The sequence below is a fragment of the Merops nubicus genome, unplaced genomic scaffold (genome assembly GCF_000691845.1).
Source record: "Merops nubicus isolate BGI_N331 unplaced genomic scaffold, ASM69184v1 scaffold17677, whole genome shotgun sequence".
Taxonomy (NCBI): domain Eukaryota; kingdom Metazoa; phylum Chordata; class Aves; order Coraciiformes; family Meropidae; genus Merops; species Merops nubicus.
Window position 1 is genome coordinate 21,743 of NW_008622498.1, and position 13,132 is coordinate 34,874.

The 13,132-nt window shown below is 46.8% G+C and overlaps 1 protein-coding gene across 1 annotated transcript in view; it reads left to right on the top strand.

Moving 5' to 3' along the window:
• Nucleotides 1-11,483, top strand: part of PPME1 (protein phosphatase methylesterase 1) — a 19,346-nt gene extending 7,863 nt beyond the window's left edge. Inside the window, exons 4-13 of the mRNA XM_008944819.1 lie at nucleotides 401-452; nucleotides 2,073-2,227; nucleotides 3,379-3,469; nucleotides 4,142-4,207; nucleotides 4,799-4,931; nucleotides 5,666-5,795; nucleotides 6,788-6,832; nucleotides 7,649-7,713; nucleotides 9,152-9,219; nucleotides 10,974-11,483. Of these exons, the coding sequence (XP_008943067.1) occupies nucleotides 401-452; nucleotides 2,073-2,227; nucleotides 3,379-3,469; nucleotides 4,142-4,207; nucleotides 4,799-4,931; nucleotides 5,666-5,795; nucleotides 6,788-6,832; nucleotides 7,649-7,713; nucleotides 9,152-9,219; nucleotides 10,974-10,992 (824 nt within the window). The 3' untranslated portion in view covers nucleotides 10,993-11,483. The remainder of the gene's footprint in view (nucleotides 1-400; nucleotides 453-2,072; nucleotides 2,228-3,378; nucleotides 3,470-4,141; nucleotides 4,208-4,798; nucleotides 4,932-5,665; nucleotides 5,796-6,787; nucleotides 6,833-7,648; nucleotides 7,714-9,151; nucleotides 9,220-10,973) is intronic.
• Nucleotides 11,484-13,132: the final 1,649 nt, after the last annotated feature.

The window sequence follows — 13,132 nt, forward strand, 5'->3', positions numbered from 1 at the left end:
GGAGCTCTCCAGCCATGTGTCCCCACGTGCCAGAAGCTGAGACTCCTGTGCCTTGGCCCGAAGCAGTGGTGGACTTGTTCCTTCCTACCTACTGGCACCAATATGAAGTTCCTTCATATTTTCCTAACCTGTAGGTGATCTTTACCATTAGAAATAAAGTCTGTTCTTCAGTTTTAAGAAACATTTCAAATATGAAAGAGTTACAGGGAGTGTTTCCTACCCATAAGCTCTAATGTGATAAAGGACCAACTGTTCCTATTAATTCTGGGTTTCTTAATTATTCATGGTAACTGCGGTACCCTCACTCGTAATAACTGGACAAAAAGCTTTGTGCAGTTGCTGCTCTAACTCCTGAGGGGACTGTAGGTTTCCAGCTTATGTATTTTTTTTGTTCTTTCAGGAGAAACAAAAGTTAGGAACCCTGAAGATCTGTCTGCAGAGACTATGTCAAAGTAAGGAAGCTCTTGCTCTCTCTTCCATATTTCTCTTCACAAACCTTCCTTTTCTTTCCTTGAACAATAAACTACGTGAGGACAAAAACGATTCAGGGCAGCTGGAATATAGTTTCATTTCACATAATTCTGGTATTTGTTTCTTCCTTCCATTTTGAGGACACTTAGAAATTTATTGGGAATTCTGCCTCTTCTAGATGAGTCAGACTCCAGATCGGAGTCGTTCTCTAGGTGCCCTCAGTTTTTAAACTCCCTTTAGAGATCAGTGGCTTCCTTGTGATGCAACATGCTAGAGATTTCAGAATAGAAGGCAAATTCTTTCCTCAGACATAATCAACTGGGGCATTTTAGCTTGAATTTGTCACTTTGGGTCTTCTTCAGCTTCTCAAGTGAGCATTCAGAGCGTGATGCCTTGGCCTGGTGACATCCCCAAAGTGTGGGGCACAGACCAAGACTTCCAAGTGTGGGGGGAGTTGATTTTTTCGAGCTGTTGTGACCTGCTTTGGGATGCAAATCCCCCTCTTGACAGAGCTGGGAGAAAAGCAAATACCCACTGCTAAGCACATTATGTTAGATTTAGTACAAAGAGACTCTTTGCTATGACCACAGCTAAATCACGAAGGATTTTGTAACCTCCCTATGAACAAATCCACTTGGTTTGTTGTGGGGAGGCCATGTGTGAAATGTATTCTGACTTCCATTGTAGACCTTATTGCTGCTGCTTAGGGCTTGTCAGCTCCTGATGTGTTATTGTCCTGAGGAGATGCTGTATGAAATGATTAGAATATTTTAGATCTGGAGCAGCACTACTGTGGGGATACAAAACAAATTCCTTTTGTTTTTAAACCTCTCTCTCCTCATAGCAATAAGCTTCAAAGTTATTCCTGAATTAAAGGAGAGCCTTTAATTATAGCTGGTTTTCATGTTTTTTTAATCAAGTCCTCAAGTGATTTTCTCTGACAAAGCAAACAAGCTAGTCAACTGTTTTATTTTTGACTTGTTTTCCATTTTCTAGTTGCAATATTGCTCAAATCTCCATTTCCTCAGAATGGTTTTAGTCAGGAAGGCCAATTTGGGTGTCTTAAACTAGTACTCTCCAGTAGCTTTCAGTCATTAATTCTGCTGCTGTTTAGGGTTTTGTGAATCCCACCAGCTGGGTTTCATATACTGCAGTGGAAGCTTCAGTTTAAAGTGGGTGCCTTATGGAAAGTATGGGGAAATGCATAGAATCACAGAATGATTTGGGTGGAAAAGCACCTTCCAAGGTCCTCTAGTCCAACCCCCCTGCAGGGAGCAGGGACATCTGCAACTAGAGCAGGTTGCTCAGAGCCCCGGCCAACCTCCCCTGGAATGGTTCCAGGGATGGGGCAGCGACCACCTCTCGGGGAAACCTGGGCCAGGGGCTCACCACCCTCAGTGTCAAACATCTCTTCCTTCTCTCCAGTCTGAATCTCCCACTTTCAGTTCCAAACCATGCCCTGTGTGTTAAACGAACGTGCAGGCAGGGTTGGGAACCGGACATCTGTCCTGGCTCTCTACTTTTTTCTCCCATGGTACAAATCTGCTTCAGAAGGGTATCAGGGTAGCGGTGCTGACCGTGCTTGTCTCTCTGATTGGCAGAGACGTTGGAAATGTGGTTGAAGCTCTCTACGGGGACCTTCCTCCCCCTATCATGCTGATTGGGCACAGCATGGGCGGTGCCATCGCCGTGCACACGGCCGTCGCCAATTTGGTGCCGAGTTTACTGGGTCTCTGCATGATCGACGTGGTGGAAGGTGAGGGGGGTGCACCCTTGGAGAGGGTTCTGTGCTCTCGAGTGGACTCTTGTCTTCCATGGTGCTCTTTTTCTTTTACCCTCAAATCCTCTGAGTATGGAAAGTTTTGCCCAGTTTTTAAAGCAGTGCCAATTCCATCCTCCTGACAGGTGGTACCTACACAAAAGTCTTTCTGGTGTGACTTCTCCTTTTGCTTTTCCCACATGGGCTGTTTGCTACTTTCCTGATAATTTCATAGAATCATAGAATCACTTTGGTTGGCAAAGACCTTTAAGATCATCGAGTCCAACCATTAATCCTACTCTACCACACTCTACCAAATCCTCCCCTAAGCCATATCTCCAAGCACCACATCTACACAGCTTTTAAACGCATCCGGGGATGGCAACTCCACCACCTCTCTGGGCAGCCTGTTCCAATGCCTGAAAACCCTGTCAGTGGAAAGGTTCTTCATAATGTCCAGTCTAAACCTCCCCTGGAGCAGCTTGTGACTATTCCCTCTTGTTCTAAACCATGTCCCTCAGCACCACATCTCCACAGCTTGGAAACCTCTCCAGGGATGGGGACTCCACCACTGCCCTGGGCAGCCTGGCACAGCCCTGGACAGCCCTCAAGGAGAAGAAATTGTTCCTCGTAGTCAACCAAAACCTCGCCTGGTGCAACGTGAGGCCACATCCTCTTGTCATATCACTTGTTCCTTGGGAGAAGGGACCAACCCCACCTAGCTCCAATCTCCTTTCTGGGAGATGCTGAGATACAGGAGATCTCCCCTGAGCCTCCTTTGCTCCAGGTTCAGCACCCCCAGGTCCCTCAGCTGCTCCTCACAAGACTTGTTCTCCAGACCCTTCACCTAGTAATTTCTTTGCAATGCTTCTTTGTTAGTGGGGAGGACAGTGGCTTTTTATCTAATGCATGGTGCTGATGAGTGAGTGCTGCCTCCTCTCACTATCTAAATGTCCTACCTATTCCAATTTTAATTTTCTCATGTGGGAACAGGCAGTAGGCTTAGGAGTATGAAGTTGCATTCTCTTCTAAATGCGTTCAATCCCCAGTGAGCTGCAGCTCTCTCTGAGGGTGTGCCCTGGGAGCCAGCTCTGTATAGAGGGACATGGAAATAATGTTCTTAATAAAGTTACAATGCTTGGTTTTAGGTACAGCCATGGACGCCTTGAACAGCATGCAGAACTTCTTAAGGAGTCGTCCCAAAACGTTCAAGTCCCTTGAGAATGCCATTGAGTGGAGGTAATGCATGGGCTCCAAAACCACTTGGCTTTGTAGCTTGGCTCTCAAAGGAAACAAAGTTGATATAATTTGTGTGTTTTCTCCTTTCACACTCACTTCCCCAACCACTGTCACCAATTCCTTGGCTGATTTGGCAGGGAGAGAGAGGTCAAGGATAATAAATTTCCTGGGAGAGTTGTCTGAGCTTTGGAGAAAGGTCCTCTAAGAGCTTCAACTAAAGGAGAACTTCATGGTAGGAAATGCAGCTTCCTTGTAAGTGTCCCAGCTATTACAGAGGCAGCTTGAGACATCCATCCCATGTGTGAGCAACAGGACTTATTCCCCCTTCAGCAAGAGTTAGACATTTGGCAGCTGAGTTTGAAAGGGAGAAGCCTTTTGGTTAAATTCAGACTACAGAAAGCCAAGTTCTGTTGCCAGATACACAGGTGGTGTCTGAAATGGGCATAGGCCAATTTCACTGTCCCTCAGCAGCATTTCCCCCACGTGTCTTTTCATTTCACAGTTCCAGTGATGAGTGTGAGCCACTCCAAACACCTCCTGAGAGCAGGAGGTTTGGGAATGGTCTGGGGATGTTGTGAGCTGTAAGGGGGTTTTGCTCATCTTTCTGGACCTGCTAATTCCTGAATCTGCTCAGTAAATATTTCTCCCCTTCTGATTATTTTTTTTTTCTAGTGTTAAAAGTGGACAAATAAGAAACCTTGAGTCTGCCAGAGTTTCTATGGTCGGTCAAGTCAAACAGTAGGTGGTTTTTGTTTTTGTTTTTTTAAAGCTCTTAAAATCACCTTGTCTGTTTTACAATACCATTACTCCAGAGTATAAATGCACTTGAAAGATTAAATTGCTCATCATTGTATCACAGTTGATACTGGCAGCAGCACAGAATTCTAATCATGGCACTTGGAGAGAACCTGCCCAAAATTTCCCTGGGGCAAAATCCACCAAGAGCTGTGTTTTAAAAAGTTTCACTGCTGCTGGTTGTGTATTCAGGAGAGATCAGAGGTGGGTTTGGGGGAATCAGAGTGACCTGCTTGGGCTGCTCTAAGTCCTTACCTGGAGCCTTTACAAATGTCTTGTACTCCATTAAAAAAAGCTGTTGCTGATTGTTTGGCCATTTCTGCCTCCCTTAAGTAGCTGTTTACAGTTATACACACACTGGGCAGGTGGTCCCATGACTAGTCACAACTGTGTCTTTCATTCACGGCTGCTTTTAGACTTGGGGGGGATTTTTCTTGGCCGGTGTTTGAGAAATTACTGGACACTTTACATCTAAATCTATTTTTTTCTTTATTTGTTTTGGCAGGGACTCAGTTTCTGGTTTTATTTTCACAGATGCGAAGGGGCTGCCAGTCCTGAATGTCCTAAAGCCATAGTGGAGGGTATTATTGAAGAAGAAGAGGAGGAGGAAGAGGATGAAGAAGGAGGAGGCTCTGTCAACAAAAGGAAGAAAGAAGATGACACAGAGGTAGGGGCTTCCTTGCTGTGTTTTCAGCTTGTGTTTGCATGATGCTCTCCTGCAAGAGTAGCCATCAGTCATTGTCAAAATTGTTCTAATGTACAAAGGAGCAATTCCAGGAACTAAAAACTTTATATTATTGTAACTGTTGGTTTTTTTCTTCCTTTCATGCCACTAATTCTGTCTTGCATTGTTCCCTGAGAGCACATGCTTGGTTTTCGTTCCTGAGATGCTCACAGATTCTATGTGTATGGCCTGAAATGGGGCTTGTGGCCTGAATGAGGAATTGTCTTTCAGAGTCTGTATGGTATTTCAGTTCTTTTCCAAGGCAGAGTAACATTTAGTAAGTTGTATGTGTAATTGCAACCTAGGAATGTAAATTCCTTGAGGAAAACCATTGTAGCCAGCTTAGCCCCTTGTATTTCTATGCCACCTAAGTGAGAGCCACGTCTGAACATTCAGACAATTCTTAAGCTATTTGTGCCAGTAAAAAGCAACAAATTGAGTGCCCTGGAAACTGCAGCCTTCAATTCATCTATAGGTGTAGCTCCTGCTGCTTTTCTCCTTCCCTACTCTGTAATTTGGAGAGGAATTTTGGAGCAGGGAGGGTCATCCCCTGGAAGTGTGTAATCCACCAGAGGGAGCCAGTATTTTTGAGATATGTTTCCATCTGACTCTGAGTTCCTTTAATTTCAGCTGTTTTACTGATCAGTAACCCAGAGCTCTCTCTCTCCTCCCTGCAGACAAAGAAGGAGCACTTATACACGTGGCGAATTGAACTGGCAAAAACAGAGAAGTACTGGGATGGCTGGTTCAGGGGTCTGTCTAACCTCTTCCTAAGCTGCCCAACTCCAAAGCTTTTGCTTTTAGCTGGTACGTGTCTCTTCCAGTCCTGTTAGGTTCACTGTTTAGGTTCAGTGGCCACTCATTTCAGTAGTGTCATCACAGACTGGTTTGGGCTGAAGGGACCTTTCAAGGGCATTCAGTCCAGCCCCCTGCAGGGAGCAGGGACATCCCCAACTAGAGCAGGTTGCTCAGAGCCCTGGCCAACCACATCTGGAATGGTTCCAGGGATGGGGCAGCGACCACCTCTCGGGGCAACCTGGGCCAGGGGCTCCCCACCTTCAGTGTCAAACATTTATTCCTTCTTTCTAGTGAAAATCTCCCTCTTTTAGTTTCAAACCATCCCCCCTTGTCCTGTCCTAACAGGCCCTGCTCAAAAGTCTGTCCCACTAACCCTAACTTGGCCCCACTTGCATTTTGTAGAAAAGGGCCAGCATTTGGCTTATGTCTTTCTCTGAGAATAACAGAGGTGTCTCTTCCACCTCGGTTTGTGCCTGTAACTTTAAATATCATAAAATGGCCCATTTGAGTCATGCAGATCTGGTTTTATTTTCAGATTTTTGGAACATTTCAAGCCTCTAGTATCAAAGCACCAGATAAGGACACACTGTGTAATGCTGCTGTTCTGTGGTGTGGAAGAGGGAAGAGCCAGGCTGCCCCTAGCCTCCTACTACCGTGACATTTTCTGACAGATAATGGTGTGATTTGAACTTTTCAACTGAACATCAACTTAGTGATGTTCTACGGGCAGCTATAAGCTCCTTTTGTACCCTGATAGGACATTAAGTGTGTATCCAAGATAACCACACATTTACATTGTAGGGTAGGGCATGTTCTTGCATTTTTGGCTGGGATTCTTTCTTGTCACTTGACTCTTTTGAGGTGTAGCAGTGAAAAGTCCTTGTGGGTGTCAGGGATGACTTTTTTTTCTGGGTTTTTCAAGCAAAAAAATGTCAGGTAAAACTCCACTTAGTCATGTTCTCTCTGGCTTTTCTCCAATACATCTCTTTATTTGATTGTAGGTGTTGACAGGCTGGATAAAGATCTAACAATTGGACAGATGCAAGGTAAATATATAATATTGTTACTCTCTCCTCTTTTGGGGTGATAGTTTGTTGCTGTGGGTACACAAACAAGAGGGAGCTGGAATAGCCTCCTACCAGGTGCAATCTGTGTTGAAACAAACATGCATTAAAGAATTAGTCCATCCCAAAGGGGTTTTAAACAGGGAGGGTGGAGAAGTTGAGAAGGGTTGTTGCCATGGCTTTTGTTCATTCTCATGTTTAATGTTTCCAGCAATCATAAAATCATAGAGTGATTGTCTGTGAGGGTGTTTTTCTAATCTGTCTTTCCCTTCTACTTACATTCCTGATGGTTCCTAGATAGAACACTTGGGACCATCCAAGGCTCTCTGGTCTCCTGGTGTTTCTGGCAGACACCAGACCAAATTTCAGCATGCACATTCGTTATTCAGGTTGCTGGGTTTTTTTCCCCCCATCCCCATTTCATTGATTTCCAGAGCAGCCAGTACTGGGAAGTGGCATTGGGTAGCAGGATAAACATTACTGTGAGGTAGATCTGGTAACAGTTCCAGCTCTTGAAAGGTAGTCTTTCCTGCACTGAGAAGCTCCAAGAAGTTCAGCTTCATTTTAACTCCTGGCAACCTGCTCTGCTTACACTTGGGGAAGATGAATTAAGCAACTGGTTTTTGCTTTCTTTGGAAACCAGCTGCTGTGTGTATTGTACAATTTACCCTAGAATCCTGTTCACCCGAGGGAGATTTAGTGAAGTTGGTCTGTAAAGGATGCAAGACCCTTTTTAGAAGAGTTAGAAATCAAGAGCACTCCAGAAGCAGCTCCAGTGATGACTCTCTTGATCCACAGGGAAGTTTCAGATGCAGGTCCTCCCACAGTGTGGCCACGCGGTCCATGAAGATGCTCCAGACAAGGTGAGCCCTGCCATGGGGTTGAAACTAGATAAGTCACCATCTTCACAGCTGGAATGCAAAAAGGGTTTGTTCTTCACTGTGCAGCAGAGATGATACTTCAGGGACACTTCTTTGGCATGACATCTGAACAGGCTGTTCACAAACCAGCTTGGATTTTTAAGCTGGCTGGAAAGCTGGAGCTAAGATGTTACATGACACAGGGCTTGGCGAGCTTACAGAATTCACTCTCAGCCTAGTGGTGATATAACTGACTCCTACCATGTGGAGTGATGATTTATCTTCCCTGCCTCTCCTCATCAAATTCTCTGCTCTCCCTTGTGCTAAGCTGAGCTTTTGGGATTGGTTTGTGTTTTGCTGAGTTGATTGGCTCACATTTTTCAAAGCCAACGGAAATGTCACAGAAACAGCTTACAGAGTGACAGAGCAGTGCTGCAGCTGGGTGCTGCTGAAGCTCAGTGTCCAGAGACAGGCAGGAATGTAGTGCAGCCAGTGGAGCCTGTGGTTGGAAACATGTCTGGCTTTAAAGCTTTTTCTACACTGTGAGTGTAAAAACTCAGCCTCACTTTACTAATCTGAAATGAGGATTTTTGTCTGCACCTACTGAGTCCTCACATTGTTATGCTTTTAAATACACATTTTAAGCAGTATTATTACTGTCAGGTTACTTTCTTGATTTATTCTCTATAGGAATAACTTGCATCATGATACACAGAATCCCAGCATGGTGGGGGTGGAAGGGACCTCTGGAGATCTTCTCCTTCAACCCCCCTGCTCCAGCAGGTCATGCACAGCATGGTGCCCAGGATCACATCCGGGAGGGTTTGGGATCTCTCCAGAGCAGGAGACTCCACAGCCTCTCTGGGCAGCCTGCTCCAGGCTCGGCCACCCTCCCACCAAAGAAGTTTCTCCTCCTGCTCAGGTGGAACCTCCTGGGTTCCAGTTGGTGCCCATTGCCCCTTGTCCTGTCACTGGGCACCACTGACAAGAGTCTGGCCCCAGCCTCTTGCCCCCTGGGGCCCTTTAGCTCTTGCTCAGCCTTGATCAGATCCCCTCTGAGGCTTCTCTTCTGCAGCTCAGCAGCCCCAGGGCTCTCAGCCTGTCCTCAGCCTTCACCAGACTTTTTTTTTCCCCGCTAAACATAGGCATTGTTTTAAGGATTACTGAAAGAGGTAGAGAAAAAATTTGGTCAGCTCTTAATTGTGGGATCAGTGTAAGAGTGAAGGTGGAAGCATGCAGTGGCTTCTGTTATATATAAATAAAGGCATTTTAGGCAGAGCTCTTTGTTTTAGAGGAGCCAACTTGATTCAGCAAGAGGGTCCTGAGGACACAGACTCTTGCTGGCAAGGCTGCAGGCTTTGCAGCCTGACTGAATTTCTTGTTCTCTTGGTGTCCCTTTGAATTCTGAGTGATTCAGATTTTTTCTCCCCCTTTCCCTCAGGTTGCTGAAGCTGTTGCGACGTTCCTGATCCGTCACAGGTTTACAGAGCCCATCGGTGGATTCCAGTGGTAAGGTTCTGTGGGTGCTGGAGCTGCACAGGCCTCGAGCAGAGCCCTTTTTTAGCAGTAAGCCAAAAACAACCTGTGAACAAACAGCTTCCAGTCATAGTCACTAATCTCTTTGATGGTTTTGTGTTCTCTCTAAAGTTCTTGCTTATTAATGTGTGGTAATGAGACATCCTTCCTTAGAGGGGAGGAGTGAAGCAGATCCTCCCCAGCTGATTCCTTTCTTTATCACCTGCCAGAAGGCAGAATTACAAGCTCTGGTATCTAGTTTAAATAGCATTTTATTTAAGTAATCAAGGCCTTGTGTTTTGGAAACAACTTCCAGCACGTTTCTTTGGCCAAGAAATATCTGATGAGATTAGACAGGTAGAGCTGCATGCTTCACGTTGCTGACTTTACATCCTTATCGCCTGGGTTTTGAAGTCATGAGCTGTAGGAGCCTCTGTGGTGAGAACGGGTTGTGACTGAGAAGGCTGATCAGAAAGACTCCCAAAGTCTTCTTTACAGTACCATAAAGCTGGCAATTAAACCAAAATAATAGCAAGTTATATAAATAAACCAGCCAGCTGAACATGAGCCAGGGTGTGCCCAGGTGGCCAAGAAGGCCACCAGCATCCTGGCCTGGATCAAAAAGCGTGGCCAGCCAGGAGTAGGGCAGGGATCATGCCCCTGGACTTAGCAGTGGGGAGGCCACAGCTTGAGGACTGGGGTCAGTTTTGGGCCCCACAGGATAAGAAAGACCTTGAGGGGCTGGAGTGGCTCCAGAGAAGGGCAACGAAGCTGGGGAGGGGTCTGGGGAACGTGGCTTGTGAGGAGCAGCTGAGGGACCTGGGGGTGTTGAGGCTCAGGGGGAGACTTTCTGGTTCTCCACAGCTCCCTGAAAGGAGGTTGGAGTGAGGTGGGGGTTGGTCTCTTCTCCCAGGTAACCAGTGACAGGATGAGAGACACTGGGCTGAAGTTGCCCCAGGGGAGGTTTCCATTGGATCTGAGGCAGAATTTCTTTCCTAGCAGAGTGGTGAGGCCTTGGCCCAGGCTGCCCAGGGAGGTGCTGGAGTCCCCAGCCCTGGAGGGGCTCAAAAAGGCAGGAGACCTGGCACCTGGGGCTATGGTTTAGTGATCATGGGAGTGTTGGGCTGATGATTGGACCTGATGATCTTAGAGGTCTTTTCCAACCTTCGTGATTCTGTGATTCGATTTCCTAAGCAGTCTGGAAAAGTCTTCCTGCTTGCAGGTAAAAATTCTTCAAGAGAAGCTGTGAGCTCCAGAATGTGTGACGCTGTAGGACTGGCCATGCTGCAGAGGTATTGCTGGATGAGCCCTTTTTTTCCCTCTTTATCCTGTGCCCCTGAGGGTGGAAGAGTAGAAGTGCAGGTCTGTGGACTGCATGGTTTAAATCCACTTGGAGAAGGTGTAGTGGCTTCCTGGCCTTGTTGTGTCCTTAAGCCACAGACAGCAACATACTAAGTTGTGCTTCTCACTATTCTGTAGCTTACAAGTTACTGTTGAATGCATCAATTCTGATCTTAACCTGTGTGACAGGCTGCTTTTCATAGACTTATGGAATCATTAAGGTTGGAAAAGACCTCTAAGGTCATCAAGTCCAACCATCAACCCGTGACCATTAAACCATGTCCTGAAGTGCAACATCTACAGGCTTTGTTTGATCTAAATTCAGGGTGTCTCGGGGTCAAACACCTGCAGAGGATACCTCAATTTTAACATGTGACCTTTCTTCCATTCTCCTTTTTCCCTCCTAGTGTGTTTCCTGCTTGTTAATATCCTGGTGTTCTCCAGCACTGAGTCCTGTTGTAAATAAACTGCACCAGAGGCCACTGTGATGTATCCATATCCTTTCATCTCTCCAATTCAGCAGCAGTGAGAAGTTGGTGTGTGAGATTCATCCCCTAGAACTAGTTCTCTAGAATGTGTAAACGCTTTAGGGACTTCCTTGCTGGGAAGCAGCTTGTACTGAAGACGGTGAAAAGCTCCTCAGGCCCTTGGGAGTGGGCTCCTCTCTGCTGCCACAAGGAAAGACCTCCTGAAATCCCAAGGAATCCATCAAACCGATCTCCATCGATTCTCAGGCTTTCTTGGACCCAACTGCAAAGGGGCTGTTGGCTGTCCAGGTCCACCGAGGGCACTGCAGAATAGCCAAAGGCTCCAGGATTCCTCCACGGAATCATCTAATCATCTTGGAAGTGCCCCTTAGGTTTGTTTTTTTTTTATACACACATTTCTTTCCCCTAAAGCAGACACGGAATTGGCTTCGTTGGGAGCTCAGGTTCCATCTCATCAACACCAGCCTTATGGGTTAAGCCATGGGAAGAGCCTGGGTGCTACTTTCCTGAGCAAAGTCGGATGGGACTGGAAAACAGAAAGGTGAGGGGGGACCCTGAGCTCCATTTCAGAGTCTTGCAGCTTTCTTAATGCTCATAACAAGTTCTCACTGAGAAAAATCGCCTGGATAACTCCATCTGCTGCACACACATCACAGACAGGGGACCCTGGGCCTGTGTTTATGGGGAAGACCCAAGAATCTGCCTGTCTGGTCGTTCTCTGCCCCTGGAATGTGTGTGTGCTTCCCTTCGTGTAGCTACTACACGCAACGGAGCGGAGACCAGCGCCTTTGGGATGAGAACATGGCAGAAAGTGCAGCAGAGAAAACCCCAGAAGAGCTTGGAGCCAGTCCTGCTGATGTCGACGCAGAGCCGTGGGCAGCTGCTGCTGCGTTACACTCCCCCAGGACTGGAGGACAGACTCTGGTGTCACTGTCCCTTCCCAGGTCATTCTGCTGCCTGCCTTCCATATTTCCATGTAAATGCAGGAATTCCAGGGAGAGCTGTTCTTCAGGGTTAAATTATCCACAGACAGTTTGCCAGATTGCTTTCACGCTCTTGAGCCTAAGAGCAGACACATTTTGGAGCAGGTTTCCTCAATATTTTGCTGGTGGATGTCTGAAATCTTATTCTTTTGTTTGTAGTATTATTATTTTGCCTTGTGTCCATTAGCCCTTGATGCTGTATGATGGAGGCAGCTTTCTGATGCTGTTCTGCTGAGGCAGAGCTCTGGGGTTGGCCCAGTTTGGGAGCATACATCCTGTGACAAGAGCCATCAGGAATTCCTGGCCTTTGAAGGGTGCGGGCGGGAAGGAGGACGAGGTGAAGAGCTGGCAAAGCCCCGCTGAACGTCGGCGTCAACCTTGGTGGAGAGCAGCTCTTCTCAGATTCATCTCCACGTAAGCCACAGGAAAGACACAGCAGTCGTGGCTTTGCTCCGTGTCCCCTCTCTGACACACTGGGGTGGGAAATGCCTGAGTTAAGTGAAGAAGGCCTCATTCCAGAGAGCAGTCCTCTCTCCTGGCCCTTTGGCCAGCGACACTCAGGTGGTAAAGAGCAGTTGCTCCCAGCTCTTCCCTCCCTGAGCCACCGCGTTTATTTACTATGACCTTGATGTGACGTCCAGCCCTGGTTGAGCTGCTGATGGGTTCAAAGGATCTTCAGTGGCCGAGATGCAAAATAGCACTTCTCCCCCAGTGCACCCCGAAGACCGGCAAAATTCTCGGTCCTGTCCAGATGACTCCTGCATTCAGGTTGTTAGAGATGGGACACTACAGCATTCAGAGCCTGGCTTCACGGGCTGGTTAAGCATGTGCCTGTTGTCATACTCATGACTGATCTTGGTACAGCCACATTCCTCCGTGCTGAGCTCACTTGGAGTGATTCCTTGTGGTAACTCCTCGACGTTTCCCTCTCACGTTATCCCTTTCATTTGCTTTTCCAGTTTGCGAGATATTAAAAAAAAGAAAAAAACTCATCCAGCCAAAACCCTCTCTGAAAAGCAAAGGAAAATCAGGTTTGTGTTCTGTAGAAGCACCGTTGGAAAATGACTGATTGTTTCTCACCCTGGTGGGCTCCCC